The sequence below is a fragment of the Nematostella vectensis genome, chromosome 2 (genome assembly GCF_932526225.1).
Source record: "Nematostella vectensis chromosome 2, jaNemVect1.1, whole genome shotgun sequence".
NCBI lineage: Eukaryota > Metazoa > Cnidaria > Anthozoa > Actiniaria > Edwardsiidae > Nematostella > Nematostella vectensis.
In genome coordinates, this window is record NC_064035.1 from 12,094,534 (window position 1) to 12,114,507 (window position 19,974).

The 19,974-nt window shown below is 41.5% G+C and overlaps 3 protein-coding genes across 4 annotated transcripts; 1 reads left to right on the plus strand and 2 right to left on the minus strand.

The window, feature by feature from the left end:
* Positions 1-2,422: 2,422 nt before the first annotated feature.
* LOC125556673 (neuronal pentraxin-1-like) lies at positions 2,423-6,377 on the minus strand. Its single transcript, XM_048722043.1, has 5 exons — positions 5,863-6,377; positions 4,732-4,973; positions 4,513-4,633; positions 3,655-3,877; positions 2,423-3,097 (listed from the first exon to the last, which is right to left on the minus strand). Exons 1-5 carry the CDS (start codon positions 5,927-5,929, stop codon positions 2,701-2,703), a joined length of 1,050 nt encoding a protein of 349 aa, XP_048578000.1. The 5' UTR covers positions 5,930-6,377; the 3' UTR covers positions 2,423-2,700.
* Positions 2,423-11,470, minus strand: LOC5514079 (neuronal pentraxin-1). Of its 2 annotated transcripts, XM_048722041.1 has the most exons (6): positions 10,384-11,470; positions 9,286-9,527; positions 9,067-9,187; positions 8,204-8,426; positions 7,212-7,649; positions 2,423-2,659 (listed from the first exon to the last, which is right to left on the minus strand). In XM_048722041.1, exons 1-5 carry the CDS (start codon positions 10,448-10,450, stop codon positions 7,253-7,255), a joined length of 1,050 nt encoding a protein of 349 aa, XP_048577998.1. In that variant the 5' UTR covers positions 10,451-11,470; the 3' UTR covers positions 2,423-2,659; positions 7,212-7,252. The 2 variants fall into 2 exon arrangements, with proteins under 2 accessions (XP_048577998.1, XP_032239543.2); XM_032383652.2 differs by lacking the exon at positions 2,423-2,659 and having other exon boundaries at positions 7,010-7,649; positions 10,384-11,462.
* A 3,960-nt stretch (positions 11,471-15,430) lies between these two features.
* Positions 15,431-19,930, plus strand: LOC116619165. The gene is made up of 3 exons (XM_048722048.1): positions 15,431-15,673; positions 16,082-16,227; positions 19,012-19,930. The coding sequence occupies exons 1-3, from the start codon at positions 15,571-15,573 to the stop codon at positions 19,627-19,629; spliced, it is 867 nt and encodes a 288-aa protein (XP_048578005.1). The 5' UTR covers positions 15,431-15,570; the 3' UTR covers positions 19,630-19,930.
* The last annotated feature ends 44 nt before the right edge of the window (positions 19,931-19,974 follow it).

The following is a 19,974-nucleotide window of genomic DNA, read 5'->3' on the forward strand; positions in this document are numbered from 1 at the left end:
AGGGATAACTATTAATAACATTATCCTTTATAAAGTAAGTATTAAGTTATTTCCTATTGAGATGCATTAGTGGATATGCCTAGTTTTTTTTACCAGGGTAATCAGAAAAATAGTGAAAAAAGAACTATTGTTGTCATTCTATTAAATTCGACCTGTTTTTCATGGAATGTCGGGGACATTCCATGAAAATGCTATTTTCATCCTTAATCACTTCTTCGCAATTAACATATTTCCTCAACTGTAGGTATGTAGGGTCACAGTTTAGCCCTGACGCTTTGGTACACCAAAACTGAAACTGTTTCATGCTGATTGTTTTGGTCTAACTGAAGAAAATGTCCCAGAAGGTTCTTTGTTTGAAAGCTCCAAGGGGGTGTCTTTGCACTTTGTTCAGTACTAACTACCACCCATGTGTGTGTCATGAAATGGGAGGGGGATGCTGTCCCACTTGGTGTGTCTTTGCACTTTGTTTAATACTAACAACCACCCATGTGTGTGTCTGTGTGTATGAAATGGGGGGGGGGGGGGGGGGGGGGGAGTCGGAGTCGGGACATGCGCCTTTGATTGGTGCATAGTTTTCAAGAAGTGTGGTGACCATTACTAAAATCGCCTGGAACTCCGCGCATCCTTGGCCTTCTTCTCGTATCATCCACCACCTACAAGCAGACTATGCCATCCCCAGAGACTCGTCCCCGGGTGACAGCCCTCTGCGAGCGGCAAATCAAAAGTGACGTCATTAACCGACAAGCCGCTCAGCCAATAAAAGCCGAGGAACTAGGCAACCCAGATGGAAGGAAATGGACGCGATTAGGTGCGGGGTTAATATGACCACAGCTGCATTCCCGAAAAAGCGGAGTATAAAGTGCCCATTTAGAAAGAAAAAATACCCGACTTATTGCTTGGGCCTATTAACGTGGACTTTAAAAGCACACTAGCATACACACATTGGCATCAGTCGGGCCAAGACGGGACGCTCGCACAGTCTATTACCCGTGCAGTTCGGCAACCATGGACAGCTGTTTCGTCCTTATTAGGACTCGTCAGCATGGCATAGCCGGTTTGCTTTAGTTAAACTTCATCGGCAAAAAACTGCAGAGCGACTTCGACTCGAAAGAAGTGCTTTAAACCACAGCTTAGATCCATGTGGGATCTAGAGCTGCGGCCGGGCTAGCGTGATGCCAATTGTGCGGATCACGCATGCGACCTTTGCTAGTCTAAAACTCCGTCGGATAGCCAAACTATCCTTGCGAGTATGTATACATAAATGTGGACTTTAAACTTGAAGCCTGGGGGCGACGAATCTCGGACATCCAGGGTCATGTGAACTTTTAGAGAAACTTCAGCTCTGTTCACGCCGCTGCTGTGTACATCCCAAGTAGGAAAATGTAAATATCCAAGGCTAAAACCTTTTCAATGTAAGGGGCGCTTTGTCATGATTACAACTGAGTAAATAACCGGGACATTTCCAAAAAATTTTTTATAATATTTCGAAAATTGAACTAACGATATTTTCCCCATTCATTTTCAAGGTCTTTTTGTATTATATCTAATTAGAAAATGATTAGTCCCTCCCGACCAATCAGCGCTTTCTATATGAACCCCCTAAATCTCATAGTAATTTTAATTAAAAGGTGTCAAGCGGCGAGGACATTGAACAATAGGGAATTAGTGGGGAATGTAGTTAGTAATTAGTGGTTATCTTCTTAGTGATTAGTATTCCCTAAGTTGCAACTTTGTTGCAGACCGCACTTTTTCGTGTTTTTGATGGGGGAGTCGATCCCGGTTTCCTTTTTTTTTCGCCAAATGATTTTTAAAACCGCGCGCTTTCTTTTCCGGGGACGGAAGGCTGATTGCACTCGCAGATTTTTGTTAATTCGTGCCCTAAATCCCATAGAACACTCGCGTCCATTATGTAACCCTTGCTAAGTGTTATTTATCGAGAAAACCTTTACTTTTTGTCAAATGTGCATTTATCTAACGTTAGCTGTTACTTCAATCGCCCTGTGGGTGTTTTTTCTTGTTTTGATTTTAGGAAAACAAGCTCGACCAGTTCTACTTATCTTCATCCTCTATTTGTTGTATTTGATTGAGAAAGATAATAATAGCATTAGAAGCACATGTCCGGTCTTTCTTGAGTAAGCCGAAAATATGTTTCACTTTATGGTTCTCTCAAATACCCATCGGAGCTAATCAAGTGCAAGGATTGCAGTATCGGATCTAGGGGGAGGGTTTAGGGGGTTAACCCCCCCCCCCTGGGCTTCCAGAGAGCCGTATGTAACAACAACAAAACAAACCTCCCCCCTCCTCACTGAGCCGAACCCCCCCTGAAGCGAAAAGCTAGATCCGCCTCTGGATTGATATAACCTTAAAAGTTAAATTCAGAAATATGTTTTAAGTTAAGAAACATCAACACACACATCAACAATACAATTCAATACACCTTTATTTAACTAACTTTATTGCACCATTGACCTCATACCACGTATACATACACTAGTGTTCTAAATGGGGCGCTTTGTTACAACAAGTCACAAGTTTTAACGATTTTCAGAGTTGGCGTATTTTCTACGTGTTTTTAATGTGCTGTATGAAACGTTCTAAGAAAAACGTTTCATACAAGCGGTCTTAAAACTTATGCTTTTCAAAAACTGCAAAATATGACCTCTTTGAGGTCTCTGACCCCTCCTGTAACGTCGTTGTTTTCTATCCTCGGCCACACTCTTGCGGGCACCCCTTCAGATCATCCTCCGCTAGTGACACCAAGGCATCCCAGCTGACGACGTTCCCTACACCGGAAGGGCACTTATTCGCTAGGGCCAATATATCATCATCAGGCAGGACCTGGTCCCATATATTAACGCCGGTTATGTTCCCTCGATAGCATTGATTCTTGTCAAAGCCTCCATTTCCGCCGTAACTGTCTTGCTCCTGTCCGAGAGACAGAATGCCTTGTTTGATAGCATACCCAACTCTTTTATTTTTGTTGGATTTGATCTTGTTACCGTCAATATAGATCTGATACTCGCCCTCGCTGTTTTCCCATGTGAAGATGATGTGGTGCCACTCTCCGTCATAAAGATTGAAATCATAAGTAACGAAACTGAAAAATCATAAAGAAAATGTTTGAAATCATGCAAAAATAGAAAACGCAAATATCGGTTAATAAAAACATAAGGGGAGGGATAAAGAACAATTTTTAGCCCTCCGAAAAAGCAATCACATAATCAGTCGATTGCGAAATACAAAGCCCGGAAAACTCAAGTTTAATTTTTATTGGCTTAAATTAACCTTGACGTCATGGAGTGGGGCACTGTTAGAAACGTGCCCAACAATAAGCTTGAAAGCATTATTATTAATTTTACTATGCCAAATTTGTCGAAGTATTAATTTCTTATTACAAGTTATCGAGTTAGTATGGCATGCAGCCCACATGCGACCCACTTTACTCGAGAACCATAATATCCAGTCTCTAGCGCAGAGAGAGGGAGAGGAGAAGTAGATGAAACGTCACCTCCGTCTCTTGGCCTCAATCTCCTACACGCCTTTGAAACCCAAACACAGGAAGCCAAAATCCCTAGAAAAAACCCCTCATAATTGATTTGATATTTATCCAATTGAGATGCCCGCGGGGGGGGGGGGGGGGGGGGGGGTTAGTACCTGTCATAAGAAGAGAATTCGAGTCTGGGTGAGTCGGTGAGATAGATGAGAACGGCGTTATAGTCATCTTTCGTTGCGACACTGATCAACGACTGAAGTGCCAGATTTCGCTGCACGTTCTGAATCCAGAGGGAGACCGTCAAAGCTGTCAGGTTTCTTCGCATAGGAAATGTCACGTGACGACTGTGGCCTTCGCTGGCGGGAAACTGAAGCTGGGTCAGTTCTGGGGAAGCAATTAAAAATAATGCACATAAGTTACAGATTCCAATTATGAAGACATGGGTTTTCCAATTAGGTCCTCGTATTCATTATCGAATAGCTCTTTAACTAAGAGGGTTTCCATACGAATAACAAAGGGTCAGAGCATCATTTAACCAAGAAAATTTAGGCGGAGTTCTGTCACGGATGATAGAATTGTTGTGGTGGCTGTTTATATATGGACCAATGAAAATTAAATTGTGGTCAGTGAAAGTTATAAAGCCTAGACCAAACATCAGGTCCGTACGCAGGTGGTTGCAGGGGGTTCGCACCCTCTCCTCTACAAAAAACTTACACCCTCCGCATCCCCACCTCGAAAAAATCCCCCCCCCCCACAAGAATGATCCTGGGTACGGGCCTGAACATTCACATGTTAATTTAGTTAGAGTTAATAGGCGACTTGCACTAAGAAATTCACGTGACATTTTGAGTGGGAACTCAAGCCAGATCAACACAGAGATGGCTGCGGCCGTCACGCCAGATGGCAACGAAAACAAATCTAATGAAAATAAGCCCTATCTGACGAGCCCATCGAGATCGCCTCACAAAAGGTGATTTCTTGATGCAAGTCGATTTTTGTAGAGAAATTTATTCTTGCACCCTTTTCACATTTGTCTCCTGCGTAGCACCTCGGGCAGACGCAGCGCGCCGCCTTCTCTCCCCCGAACCCCGTTTGACACGTCATGTTGGCCAATGGACACGTGACCCCCGAACATGCGCTCTAAACAACAAAACAAAGACAGATGGTAGGCAGACAGATTTGAGGACGGGCAAGCAAAGAGACACATACATAGAAAAGAACGGACAGACATCAGTTACCTTCACTGCGCGGTAGACTGCGCCATTGACGTCCTCCAAGTCATCAGCGTGTGTCTCGTGATTGACAGAGTTCAGCTCATATATCTTGGAAACTGGGGAGTAGTTCAGTGATTGACAGTCTGGACTCTTATGGCACTTGATCTCGCACGTCTCAGCGCTACTTGTTGTCATGGTAGCAATAACATGGCCTTTCAGTGTTTTGTTTTTGCTTTCCTCGAGGAACCTTACAGAACGACATCCATCTTAAATGACACAAAATTTTCGAAACTATAGAAAAGGACGGTGAAATCCAGGCGGGAAACCAGGTGCGCCAGCAGCAGCCTATAGTGCCAGTCTTAACCGGTTTTCAAGTGCTCGATATAAACCGTGAGGCAGCTTAGGGTCTGGGTGAGATCACTCACAGGGGAAATTTTCTGTGACGTCACAACTCTTACCACAGGAAACCCGATAAGAGACACGGGTAAGAACACCTAGAGGCTACGCGAGCAGATGTGGGGGTACGTGTGTCCTTTGTGCCCGCTCCTAGCAACGCGCCAGAAATTTATGAATGATGTATAGATGTCATCGAATATTTGCAGCTGCTGGTATCATGGCCGACATCACTATTGCGGAGTGCGAAACTTTTACAATCTATATTACTTTGTGGCTCTTTTTTCGTTGCAGAGCGACGGAAATATATACCGAGTTTATGAAGTTTATTAAGTTTCTTAAGGAAGCTGCCTGCAGTTTTCTAGTAGATATACCGCTCATGTTTAAAGGGCTACAGTTTCCGTTTGCGCAAAGCATGGAATTTCAGATTAAGTCCATTTATCAATTTTATCAATCCAATTAAGTCCATTTATCAATTTTCCAAAAATTCAATCCTTACTTGATAGATGGACTTAATCTGAAATTCCAAGCTTTGCGCAAACATGAGCGGTATATCTTTTAGAAAACTGCAGGCAGCTTCCTTAAATGCTGTACATTGAAACTGTTTGCTCGATGGTGGACGTGGACGTAGTATGGCTTGATCAGGAATACCTAGTGACAGCCTTCTTAGTCCATACTCCTTCAATACTAAAACTCCGGCGAGTGTGTTATCGCACTAAACCTCAAAGACTGTTGAGATGATCGAGTATAGTAAAACCTTACCTGTTGCGGCCGAATTCGCCAAAATAGCAGTGAAAAGGATTGTTAAAAAACTCAAGAAAACGACCATAATGTCAGTAGCTTCTTCCTCAGCGATCCTTTAGACCTAGCACATGATAGAACACACTGCTCATCATATCGGCGCAATGAAATATTGATTGCAGAACTCAATTTCTTCCGTGTCGAGCTATGCGGGGTCTCCTTGCAAAGTAGTCTTGTTTACATTCCAATGCAAAAAATGGGATGGAAGCGACTAACAGTCTAAAGTTTAAATAAAACTTTTATAGCTTTTTCTTGATTTTCCATTCTTGTTCATGGTTAATCATGTGAAACAGCATCAAACCTTGTTTTGAAGTATCTTTGTAATTCTAGAGTCAGTCTACTCTCCTTCGCAGCTAGATAAAGTTCATCATACAAGGACTCCCCGCTTCTTCTCTACTTTAAATTAAGTTAGACCACTTTTCCCCGGAACATATCAAGATAGTGCGTCTGCATTGAGGCCTCTAATTGTGTAACTTCAGATTCTTCTCAAACAATGCCTTTAATATTATTAAGGAGCGCTAAGCAATGTAGAAAACAACTAAGGCCTAGATTAAACGGCGTGTTAGAGTCGCACCGTTCTGGTTCGATCATAGAGCGGCTCTACAATAAACGTCGAACTTTTTGTTTGTTATTTTCCATCGGTATGTAGTGTAACAATATAGTCATTAGGCACAAAATACATGCTGCTTTGTCTTATGGCGCTAAAATGAAGGACAGAACACGAGACTAGAAATGACTAGAAAAGCCTTCTTGGTCGGAGCAATATGGTCTAATAGGAAGAGGAGAATGAATTCATTACATGCGACTCCTGGTGCGTCTTCTGTTTTTTTTTGTTTTCAATTACAAAACGGCATTTCGCATGAAATGCACTCTCATTTCGTGTCTCCGAAACCAAAGCTGCACATCTGTACCCGACCAGTCGAGTCCTCAGGTAATGATTTTCGAAACGCCGCCATTTTCACTATTGCCTGAAAAAAAAAAACCTCCCCCCTCCTCACTGAGCCAAACCCCCCCTAAAGCGAAAAGCTAGATCCGCCTCTGGATTGATATAACCTTAGTTAAATTCAGAAATATGTTTTAAGTTAAGAAACATCAACACACACATCAATACAATTCAATCCACCTTTATTTAACGAACTTTATTGCACCATTGACCTCATACCACGTATACATACACTAGTGTTCTAAATGGGGCGCTTTGTTACAACAAGTCACAAGTTTTAACGAATTTCAGAGTTGGCGTATTTTCTACGTGTTTTCAATGTGCTGTAAGAAAAACTTATGCTTTTCAAAAAACTACAAAATATGACCTCTTTGAGGTCTCTGACCCCTCCTGTAACGTCGTTGTTTTCTATCCTCGGCCACACTCTTGCGGGCACCCCTTCAGATCATCCTCCGCTAGTGACACCAAGGCATCCCAGCTGACGACGTTCCCTACACCGGAAGGGCACTTATTCGCTAGGGCTAATATATCATCATCAGGCAGGACCTGGTCCCATATATTAACGCCGGTTATGTTCCCTCGATAGCATTGATTCTTGTCAAAGCCTCCATTTCCGCCGTAACTGTCTTGCTCCTGTCCGAGAGACAGAATGCCTTGTTTGATAGCATACCCAACTTTTTTATTTTTGTTGGATTTGATCTTGTTACCGTCAATATAGATCTGATACTCGCCCTCGCTGTTTTCCCATGTGAAGATGATGTGGTGCCACTCTCCGTCATAAAGATTGAAATCATAAGTAACGAAACTGAAAAATCATAAAGAAAATGTTTGAAATCATGCAAAAATAGAAAACGCAAATATCGGTTAATAAAAACATAAGGGGAGGGATAAAGAACAATTTTTAGCCCTCCGAAAAAGCAATCACATAATCAGTCGATTGCGAAATACAAAGCCCGGAAAACTCAAGTTTTAATTTTTATTGGCTTAAATTAACCTTGACGTCATGGAGTGGGGCACTGTTAGAAACGTGCCCAACAATAAGCTTGAAAGCATTATTATTAATTTTACTATGCCAAATTTGTCGAAGTATTAATTTCTTATTACAAGTTATCGAGTTAGTATGGCATGCAGCCCACATGCGACCCACTTTACTCGAGAACCATAATATCCAGTCTCTAGCGCAGAGAGAGGGAGAGAAGAAGTAGATGAAACGTCACCTCCGTCTCTTGGCCACAATCTCCTACACGCCTTTGAAACCCAAACACAGGAAGCCAAAATCCCTAGAAAAAACCCCTCATAATTGCTTTGATATTTATCCAATTGAGATGCCCGCGGGGGGGGGGGGGGGGGGGTTAGTACCTGTCATAAGAAGAGAATACGATTCTGGGTGAGTCGGTGAGATAGATGAGAACGGCGTTATAGTCATCTTTCGTTGCGACACTGATCAACGACTGAAATGCCAGATTTCGCTGCACGTTCTGAATCCAGAGGAAGACCGTCAAAGCTGTCAGGTTTCTTCGCATAGGAAATGTCACGTGACGACTGTGGCCTTCGCTGGCGGGAAACTGAAGCTGGGTCAGTTCTGGGGAAGCAATTAAAAATAATGCACATAAGTTACAGATTCCAATTATGAAGACATGGGTTTTCCAATTAGGTCCTCGTATTCATTATCGAATAGCTCTTTAACTAAGAGGGTTTCCATACGAATAACAAAGGGTCAGAGCATCATTTAACCAAGAAAATTTAGACGGAGTTCTGTCACGGATGATAGAATTGTTGTGGTGGCTGTTTATATATGGACCAATGAAAATTAAATTGTGGTCAGTGAAAGTTATAAACCCTAGACCAAACATCAGGTCCGTACGCAGGTGGTTGCAGGGGGTTCGCACCCTCTCCTATACAAAAAACTTACACCCTCCGCATCCCCACCTCGAAAAAATCCCCCCCCCCCCCCCCACAAGAATGATCCTGGGTACGGGCCTGAACATTCACATGTTAATTTAGTTAGAGTTAATAGGCGACTTGCACTAAGAAAGTCAAGTGACATTTTGAGTGGGAACTCAAGCCAGATCAACACAGAGATGGCTGCGGCCGTCAAGCCAGATGGCAACGAAAACAAATCTAATGAAAATAAGCCCTATCTGACGAGCCCATCGAGATCGCCTCACAAAAGGTGATTTCTTGAAGCAAGTCGATTTTTGTAGAGAAATTTAGTCTTGCACCCTTTTCACATTTGTCTCCTGCGTAGCATCTCGGGCAAACGCAGCGCGCCGCCTTCTCTCCCCCGAACCCCGTTTGACACGTCATGTTGGCCAATGGACACGTGACCCCCGAACATGCGCTCTAAACAACAAAACAAAGACAGATGGTAGGCAGACAGATTAGAGGACGGGCAAGCAAAGAGACACATACATAGAAAAGGACGGACAGACATCAGTTACCTTCACTGCGCGGTAGACTGCGCCATCAACGTCCTCCAAGTCATCAGCGTGTGTCTCGTGATTGACAGAGTTCAGCTCACATATCTTGGAAACTGGGGAGTAGTTCAGTGATTGACAGTCTGGACTCTTATGGCACTTGATCTCGCACGTCTCAGCGCTACTTGTTGTCATGGTAGCAATAACATGACCTTTCAGTGTTTTGTTTTTGCTTTCTTCGAGGAACCTTACAGAACGACATCCATCTTAAATGACACAAAATTTTCGAAACTATAGAAAAGGACGATGAAATCCAGGCGGGAAACCAGGTGCGCCAGCAGCAGCCTATAGTGCTAGTCTTAACCGGTTTTCAAGTGCTCGATATAAACCGTGAGGCAGCTTAGGGTCTGGGTGAGATCACTCACAGGGGAAATTTTCTGTGACGTCACAACTCTTACCACAGGAAACCCGATAAGAGACACGGGTAAGAACACCTAGAGGCTATGCGAGCAGATGTGGGGGTTCGTGTGTCCTTTGTGCCCGCTCCTAGCAACGCGCCAGAAATTTATGAATGATGTATAGATGTCATCGAATATTTGCAGCTGCTGGTATCATGGCCGACATCACTATTGCGGAGTGCGAAACTTTTACAATCTATATTACTTTGTGGCTCTTTTTTCGTTGCAGAGCGACGGAAATATATACCGAGTTTATGAAGTTTATTAAGTTTCTTAAGGAAGCTGCCTGCAGTTTTCTAGTAGATATACCGCTCATGTTTAAAGGGCTACAGTTTCCGTTTGCGCAAAGCTTGGAATTTAAGATTAAGTCCCTTTATCAATTTTATCAATCCAATTAAGTCCATTTATCAATTTTCCAAAAATTCAATCCTTACTTGATAGATGGACTTAATCTTAAATTCCAAGCTTTGCGCAAACGGAAACTTAAATGCTGTACATTGAAACTGTTTGCTTGATGGTGGACGTGGACGTAGTATGGCTTGATCAGGAATACCTAGTGACAGCCTTCTCAGTCCAGACTCCTTCAATACTAAAACTCCGGCGAGTGTGTTATCGCACTAAACCTCAAAGACTGTTGAGATGATCGAGTATAATAAAACCTTACCTGTTGCGGCCGAATTCGCCAAAATAGCAGTGAAAAGGATTGTTAAAAAACTCAAGAAAACGACCATAATGTCAGTAGCTTCTTCCTAAGCGATCCTTTAGACCTAGCACATGATAGAACACACTGCTCATCATATCGGCGCAATGAAATATTGTTTGCAGAACTCAATTTCTTCCGTGTCGAGCTATGCGGGGTCTCCTTGCAAAGTAGTCTTGTTTACATTCCAATGCAAAAAATGGGATGGAAGCGACTAACAGTCTAAAGTTTAAATAAAACTTTTATAGCTTTTTCTTGATTTTCCATTCTTGTTCATGGTTAATCATGTGAAACAGCATCAAACCTTGTTTTGAAGTATCTTTGTAATTCTAGAGTCAGTCTACTCTCCTTCGCAGCTAGATAAAGTTCATCATACAAGGACTCCCCGCTCCTTCTCTACTTTAAATTAAGTTAGACCACTTTTCCCCGGAACATATCAAGATAGTGCGTCTGCTTTGAGGCCTTTGATTGTGTAACTTCAGATTCTTCTCAAACAATGCCTTTAATATTATTAAGGAGCGCTAAGCAATGTAGAAAACAACTAAGGCCTAGATTAAACGGCGTGTCAGAGTCGCACCGTTCTGGTTCGATCATAGAGCGGCTCTACAATAAACGTCGAACTTTTTGTTTGTTATTTTCCATCGGTATGTAGTGTAACAATATAGTCATTAGGCACAAAATACATGCTGCTTTGTCTAATGGCGCTAAAATGGAGGACAGAACACGAGACTAGAAATGGCTAGAAAAGCCTTCTTGGTCGGAGCAATATGGTCTAATAGGAAGAGGAGAATGAATTGATTACATGCCGCAATATATTGGATAAAGAAAAGGCGACGACTCCTGCTGCGTCTTCTGTTTTTTCTATAATTACAAAACGGCATTTCGCATGAAATGCACTCTCATTTCGTGTCCCCGAAACCAAAGCTGCACATCTCTACCCGACCCGTCGAGTCCTCAGGTAATGATTTTCGAAACGCCGCCATTTTCACTATTGCCTGAAAAGTGCGAGGCAAGGGGCTACATACGGGCTTCACGCTATATACAATACAGGGTCTCAAGGGAGTTATTGTCAATTGGGCGCATGCGCGAAGAACAGGGGGAGTCAATAATACTCTGCACGGGTAGCTCCTTTTTTTATTGTTGTTCAAACAAAACGATTTGCATTGATTATAAACTCATCTGCATAATGTAATCGTTATGACTGGTGCGACCTTGGAGCACCGTTTAATCCCTCGCCGTACCATAGTCGCATTATCCGATTAGCCCACCCGCTCCAGAAAGTTGGTGCGACCTCCTGATTAATTCAATTTCGTGCGCAATAAACGGCGTGCTAACGTCGCATTATCTGTCGAACTTTTCTAGAGCGGCCCGATAACGCGACCCTGGCACGCCGTTTAATCTAGGCCTAAGTTAACAATGCAGCCATCTGACGCATTAACATTCATTCTAGAAAACTAGAACTCGTAGTCTAATTGTTAAGTATAACTAGACATCGCGTATCTCTGTTCAAATGGCAAGCAAAAACAATAGCTGCTGTATTTATTAATCACTATTAATGCATTGTTTTACCAATAGTACAACTAATTAGTAATAAAATTAAGACTTAAAATTGACCAAATTACTCATATGTACAAAATGGTAAAAATTTGGAGGTCGTTGTTTCAGTTACACAGGTGATGTACCGACGGTCTGAGAACAGAAGTATTAGATGTAAAGCTTAGTCATCTCATTCATGTATCAAGAAAGTTTACCAAAATTGGCGCTCAAGCTGAAATTAGGCATCTTTTGGAGATGGGTTTGCAAAATGACTGATTAGTCTGGCTAGAAATATTATTTATATACTGATCTCGTTAGCAATTACTTACTTACTTACTTAACGTTACCGAACAGTTTCGCGACATGGTCCCGGAAAAAAATGATTACGCGCGCACAATTTATCCAAACTATACAAACGAGGTATCAAATTAATCATTACAAAATAATGAATCTATCTATGTTTGTTATTTATTGCTTTAAAGAAAACTTTTTTTAATAAATGGCAGTAAAACCTAAAACGATATCTTTGGAAGAATTTAGGTACCATACCCCGTGAGTGAAAACTGACGCCAAATGTCTTATTTCAATCAGCACATGCTTGTTAACAATAGTGTGTCTTCGATTTTTGATATCTAGTTTCATTTAAAAGTAATTATATTTCAAAGTTACAGTATGCAAATTTCAGCCATATCCGGCAATCAAATTCCGATAACTTTCGATGGATTTAGAATTTTAATGGCTGTACACACACTTTTGTTAGCGAGGTATTGCTCTATCGACCTGCCAAATTTTATGCAATTCCGAGCAATCTATATGGTACATAAATTCAAAAGTTTAGCGTGTTTCGGTCGAGTTTTTGTTTTGCCGTAATGCGCTTCTAAAGATTTCTTGATGCTTAATCCCTTTTCCGGATTATAACACTTCACACCTAATCGGGACACGCACGTTAGCCAATAGAGTTTGACCACTGCTGTGTTGCGTTTCCGAAGAAAACAAACGCTTATCAAGTGTTACACGCGCTTTTGACAAAAGCAACAAACTAGGAGATCGTAGACATTGGCAAAGAAAAATGCCAAATACGCGGGAAGAAGGGAGAAGCAAAGGATCTCAATCCGGAGGAAGCGAAAACTAAAACCTCCTAAATTAAATGGCTGCTATTTGGTCAGTGTAGATCTTCACAGGACAAAATCAGCCCGTTTGAATAGTGCGTTATCGTCTAATTTGTGTTTTGTGTAGATTTGTTACGAGGTTTTGGGTGGTTCTTTTATGGTATTGGGGGTAGCCGGGGATCGTACACGCTGAGCAAGGGTTGACCGTCTTCTTTGTTCTTTATTGCACCGCTTGAGTGTTTACAAATGTTAGAGCTACCACTGGCTAGCGGGAGATTGGCTTTACGAAGGCAAGTACTTTCGGAAGGTAGTGAAGGAACATCTCTTTCCCGGAAGGGCGACGAAGCCAACTTTAGAGAGTCCTGACTAAACCAACCTAGAGCACTGCCGTGTAGTGTCCTCGCAACAGTTACAGCACAATCCTAGAGCTAGTTACTATGCTGCTCAATTTATACTAATCTCATTAATAAACTGGTCAAACTGGTTTTAAGGATGATGTAAGAAAAGAAGATCGGGTGTTGACTTTGGGAAGAAAATCAACGATTAAATAATAAATGACTTAGAATAAATTCCCTCGATAGAAATAGCAAGAGCAGTATAAAAGGAATAGTTTGACTATAGTAATATGCAAAATTAAGTAATGTAACAGCGGTAAGATTAAGGATAAAGGTAATCGTTAAACTGTTATTTTAGCCTGGCAAATATAAAACCTGTTTTGCTAAACAGTAACTACGCATGCTTAGTCAAACAATGAAGAGATCCACGTAAAGCAAATAAGTGAAATGTCGAATGGAAAGTGAAAGTAAATATCTGACGTGTCGGAAACGACTTTTGCATTAATTAACAATTCCTTCATAACAGATTTAACAGAGAGGAATTCTTAGAGTATCTACGTAACTATCTACGTGCGAGCGTTGAAAACGGACAAAAACGAGGAAAACCTATGCGTATGATAAGATAATACCAGAACTGCCACTGGGATTATACATTAGCTTTTCTACCTTCCCAAGGATTCTTCTTTTTGCGAGGCGTGTTTTTTCTTTGTTATATATATACTAAAAATACTAAAAATGATCGAATATTGTAGAACAGAGTAACTGAAAATTTAGCGCGAGCGCCGATGAAACAAAACACAACACTTGTGGCGCGTTGCTTGGTAACGGGCAAATTCGAGTCTAATAATGACAGGATTAAAAGATTATAACGCGAAATGTGTCATATGCTTATAATTCTCCTAAAAACGTTTTTCGCTTATATTTTCTAAAATAAAATCGCTACCGTAAATATTATTCCAGAATATGGTAGTATTTAATGTAGGGACTCAGTTAATGTAAAAATCGTATTTTCGGTATTTCTGTCCACATGAAACTGTTCCGTAAACCTCTTCATCCCCGGTGGTGCTGAGCTTCTGCGAGTGTTAGCTGGTGTTCCGATAACTCAGACAGGATGGTTCTTCTCCAGGTGGTTTTGGGTCTACTGGGCTTTCTCCTTCCTGGTGGTGTCCACCTTAAAGCAACCTTTGGAATGCGTCGCTGGTCCATGCTTAGAACATGCCCAAGCCATCTCATGCGTCGGCATTTGATTTCGTCAACACGTTAGCAATTGGCACTGCCTTTTTATCGGTAGTTGTTAACCAAGGGTCCCTGCTTTATTTAGTACTAAGAGGTTGGCAATCGTACAATTGAAAGAATAATAATTTTGTAAACAAAATGTAATAAATGTAAATGCGTTTGGTGGGATATATTTTTCTTTTTTTGGAAAAGCTAGTCGTTGTACCGGTCAAATATCCTACAGATCAGAAAATATTGAGTATCTAGTATTTATCCAGAGTATTCTGGACACTCTCAAAATTGGCGCTCTCTGTAAAAAAAAATATAGTACTCAGTTTAGCTGTACTAGAATATTAATTTGCATATTTGAATGAAGGCCGTGATCTCAGTTTTTTTCTTCAGGATTCCTCGAGGATGTATCGTGAACACAAATAAGTAAAGACATAAAGGAGATAAATGCTAGTTAGGTGTAGAATAAAACAACTGTAAAATATCTCCGAATTCGAAATTATTGCTTTTGATGATAGCCTGTTATGATTAAATAAGGGTAACAACTTTATCAAAACAATGGCACTGGCCTTGGCTTTATAATTCCTGTAATATTTCTCAACTTTAGGATCTATATTATTGCTATTGATATAAATGTTTACTTTCCGCCACATATGATATACTTTTTGTTAATGATAAGCACTAGAAGTATATAAGAGGCTGTAAATATGAATTGTAAATAAATTGTAAACTTTACGCGCCGGTGATTTATGACAAATGGCGAGTAAGTACGCAGCTGCTTTGTCTCCTATTATCTTTGTTCTACAAAGGAGTTCTTTTGTCTCTAATGGCCAGTGGTCAAGCGCATGCTCAATACAAAATCTCTGCCTGTTCAAAAGGACAGTTAATAGTGCATACGAGGATTGATTATCTTTTTAAAAATCTTCTTTTTTTTTACAAATTCAGACATGAAAGTACAAGTGATCATATCCGTCACCGTTGTATTTTCACTGATCTACCTTGCATTGAATGACGTGTCACTTGGTAGGAATATTAAGTCACTTTCCTCAGGTAAGTTCAAGTAGAGCTCATAGGCAACTATTTTATTTTTAAAATTTTCTATGTATCTGTTACATGATATACCGGAACCAGTTTTCTAGAAGCTCTCACACAGCGCCCACATGGCTTCGGTAGCTTTTATTATCTTGGTCACTATCTAAAATCACAAAAACGTTGCACGGGTGAGTCGGTCAAGTTGATAAGCGAACAGCATGCTGGGACGGTTTCTGGGAAACATTCAACATGGCGTCGTTAACATGATGATGTGATACTAAATGAAAGCTACAAAATGGTTGTAGCACTTCTGCTCCCGGGATATCTTTGTTTGCTAGATTCACAACATCAACATTGCCATCGTTCGACGAAAGCCAAATAAAAAACTCTTAAAATACATCAAAACTTTTTTTATATTGTTTTCAGAAGGTTCCAGGTTGCATGATGGATTGAGTCGTGTGCACATTGTAACACAGTACACGATATTCAAAAATCCAAAGAAGCTGAAAATCATTGCACGGAGACAAAAAGAAATGCTGGAGGCCTTACAGAACAACCTACATCACCCACATGTAAGCCCTCAGATCAACCTAGATCACCCACATGTAAGCTTTGCAGATCAACCTACATCACCCACATGTAAGCCTACAGATCAACCTAGATCATCCACATGTGAGCTTTGCAGATCAACCTACATCACCCACATGTAAGCCTACAGATCAACCTAGATCATCCACATGTGAGCTTTGCAGATCAACCTACATCACCCACATGTAAGCTTTGCAGATCAACCTAGATCACCCACATGTAAGCCTACAGATCAACCTAGATCATCCACATGTAAGCTTTGCAGATCAACCTACATCACCCACATGTAAGCCCTCAGATCAACCTAGATCATCCACATGTAACCCCACAGATTAAGCTAGATCACTAACATGTAAGCTTTACAGATCAACCTAGATCATCTACATGCTGTAAGTTTTACAAATCACCCCAGATCACCCACATGTAAGCCTACAAATCAGCCTAGATAACCCATATGTAAGCCTACAAATCAACCTAGATCACCCATATGTAAGCCTACAGATCAACCTAGATCATCCACATGTGAGCTTTGCAGATCAACCTACATCACCCACATGTAAGCTTTGCAGATCAACCTAGATCACCCACATGTAAGCCTACAGATCAACCTAGATCATCTACATGTAAGCTTTGCAGATCAACCTACATCACCCACATGTAAGCCCTCAGATCAACCTAGATCATCCACATGTAACCCCACAGATTAAGCTAGATCACTAACATGTAAGCTTTACAGATCAACCTAGATCATCTACATGCTGTAAGTTTTACAAATCACCCCAGATCACCCACATGTAAGCCTACAAATCAACCTAGATAACCCATATGTAAGCCTACAAATCAACCAAGATCACCCATATGTAAGCTTTACAGGTCAAAATGAAGTATTACAAATCAACCTAGAGTACCCACATGTAAGCTTTACAGAGCAACCTTGACCACCCATATGCTAGCCTCCCTTGCAGGTGTTTTCAGGGGGAGCGAGCGACACCTGCCTAAAAGCGCCTGCGAGGGAGGCTACCCATAAGTAATCCTACAGATCAACCTAGATCACCCACATGTAAGCCCTCAGATCAACCTAGATCATCCACATGTAAGCCTACAGATCAACCTAGATCACCCACATGTAAGCTTTACAGATCAACCTAGATCATCCACATGTAAGCCTACAGATCAACCTAGATCACCCACATGTAAGCCCTCAGATCAACCTAAATCACCCACATGTAAGCCTACAGATCAACCTAGATCACCCACATGTAAGCTTTGTAGATCAACCTAGAACCTCACATGCAAGCTTTGCAGATCATTCTAGATCACACACATGTAAGCACTCAGATCAACCTAGATCACCCACATGTAAACCCTCAGATCAACCTAGATCACCCACATGTAAGCTTTGCAGATCAACCTAGATTACCCACATGTAAGCCTAAAGATCAACCTAGATCACCCACAGGTAAGCCCTCAGATCAACCTAGATCACCCACACGTAAGCTTTGCAGATCAACCTAGATCACGCACATGTAAGCCTACAGATCAACCTAGATCACCCACATGTAAGCTTTGCAGATCAACCTAGATCACCCACAGGTAAGCCCTCAGATCAACCTAGATCACCCACATGTAAGCTTTGCAGATCAACATAGATCACGCACATGTAAGCCCTCAGATCAACCTAGATCACCCACAAGTAAGCTTTGCAGATCAACCTAGATCATCCACATGTAAGCCCTCAGATCAACCTAGATCATCCACATGTAAGCCTACAGATCAACCTAGATCACCCACATGTAAGCCTACAGATCAACCTAGATCACCCACATGTAAGCCTACAGATCAACCTAGATCACCCACATGAAAGCCCTCAGATCAACCTAGATCGCCCACATGTAAGCCCTCAGATCAACCTAGATCACCCACATGTAAGCTTTGCAGATCAACCTAGATCACCCACATGTAAGCTTTGCAGATCAACCTAGATCATCCATATGTAAGCCTACAGATTAACCTAGATCACCCATATGTAAGCTTTGCAGATCAACCTAGATCATCCACATGTAAGCCTACAGATCAACCTAGATCACCCACATGTAAGCTTTGCAGATCAACCTAGAACACCCACATGTAAGCCTACAGATCACGCACATGTAAGCCTACAGATTAACCTAGATCACCCATATGTAAGCTTTGCAGATCAACCTAGATCATCCACATGTAAGCCTACAGATCAACCTAGATCACCCACATGTAAGCCTACAGATCAACCTAGATCACCCACATGTAAGCTTTACAGATCAACCTAGATCACCCACAGGTAAGCTTTGCAGATCAACCTACATCACCCACATGTAAGCCCTCAGATCAACCTAGATCACCCACATGTAAGCCCTCAGATCAACCTAGATCACCCACATGTAAGCCCTCAGATCAACCCAGATCACCCACATGTAAGCTTTGCAGATCAACCTAGATCACCCACATGTAAGCCTACAGATCAACCTAGATCATTCACATGTAAGCCTACAGATCAACCTAGATCACCCACATGTAAGCCCTCAGATCAACCTAGATCACCCACATGTAAGCCTACGCAGGGCCTCTACTGAAAAACTTTCTAGCTAGCCACCTTCCTACTGACGTTAACGCTACCTGCACCGTACCATCTATAACTAATTAATTCGAGTAGATAAAAGCGTTATTACTACGCTGTTTACCTATAAGTAACATTAAAGTTTGCTTAAAAACCTTTTTCTTTCTATTTCTAGGTCGCAAAAATTCATGTGTTATGCAAAGACGACAGTGAGATGCAATACATTTTGCATTCTAAGCTTGGCAATAGCGACAAACTGCTCTTTCATCACATTGGTCGCGATCTTTGCTTCTCCGACGTCTTTCGGTATATCAGTGAAAATCTTCTGGGAGAAGCAGCGATGCAACTAAATATAGACTGTTTCTTAGAGCAAGGTTGGCACCGATTGAACATCACACTTCTACAAGACAAGACGATGTATGCCCTAACAAGACACGAGACGGACTACAGCATTAAGCACTGCAACGCCAAAGAATTTTGCCCTAACGATAGACTCGCCAACCAAGGAAGCCATGACGCATTTATGGTTAATCTTATCTCTCCTCTTCCGGAGGCGATGCTCAAACAAATGGAAATACTGAAGCTGCCCTATCTCGGAATAGAGCAAGCACTAATTTCTCTGTTTCGCAAATATGGGTTCAAGGTGAAGAATCCTTGCCGTATTTTGCGCATTTTTCATCATCACTGCAGTAAATATAGAAACATCAAGCAGAAGTACATAAATGGGACGAGAATAGACCGATTTCTTGGCATTAATGGGAGTCTTGGGAAAGTTTACAATACAGGTCTTTGATGTTCACCGAAAAGAAGTGATAGGGTAAGGCAAATAAACTAATATCGTCGGAAAGAAAAACACAGAAGTCGAAATAGCGATTCGAGAGGCCAAAGCCTCGTCTCAACCTCGCTGGCCACTAAAAAGAGAGACGTTCGAGGTTCTGGGTAAAGGCGGTGGGCGAAGCATTGAAATTTTGAGGCGAAAATGTGTTTTTGACAGTAGCGGATTTACGGAGTTGGGGTAGCCAAATGTAAACGAGAAAAACACCATTTGGTTCTCAGATTCTAAATAAACAAAAAATAAAAACACCAAATTGCAACACCTCCCTAGAACAACAACCAAAACCAGAGATTCTCAAAAACA

Excerpts from the sequence above, each read along its gene's own strand:
- LOC116619165 (XM_048722048.1), top strand. The coding sequence starts at position 15,571 with ATGAAAGTACAAGTGATCATATCCGTCACCGTTGTATTTTCACTGATC. Across the intron at positions 15,674-16,081 it reads TATTAAGTCACTTTCCTCAG|AAGGTTCCAGGTTGCATGAT; the intron begins GTAAGTTCAAGT and ends TATTGTTTTCAG. Across the intron at positions 16,228-19,011 it reads ACAACCTACATCACCCACAT|GTCGCAAAAATTCATGTGTT; the intron begins GTAAGCCCTCAG and ends TTCTATTTCTAG.
- LOC125556673 (XM_048722043.1), bottom strand. The coding sequence starts at position 5,929 with ATGGTCGTTTTCTTGAGTTTTTTAACAATCCTTTTCACTGCTATTTTG. Across the intron at positions 4,634-4,731 it reads CAGTCTACCGCGCAGTGAAG|AGCGCATGTTCGGGGGTCAC; the intron begins GTAACTGATGTC and ends TTTGTTGTTTAG. Across the intron at positions 3,878-4,512 it reads AGGAGACAAATGTGAAAAGG|AACTGACCCAGCTTCAGTTT; the intron begins GTGCAAGAATAA and ends TTGCTTCCCCAG.
- LOC5514079 (XM_048722041.1), bottom strand. The coding sequence starts at position 10,450 with ATGGTCGTTTTCTTGAGTTTTTTAACAATCCTTTTCACTGCTATTTTG. Across the intron at positions 9,528-10,383 it reads GGCGAATTCGGCCGCAACAG|ATGGATGTCGTTCTGTAAGG; the intron begins GTAAGGTTTTAT and ends GTGTCATTTAAG. Across the intron at positions 9,188-9,285 it reads CAGTCTACCGCGCAGTGAAG|AGCGCATGTTCGGGGGTCAC; the intron begins GTAACTGATGTC and ends TTTGTTGTTTAG.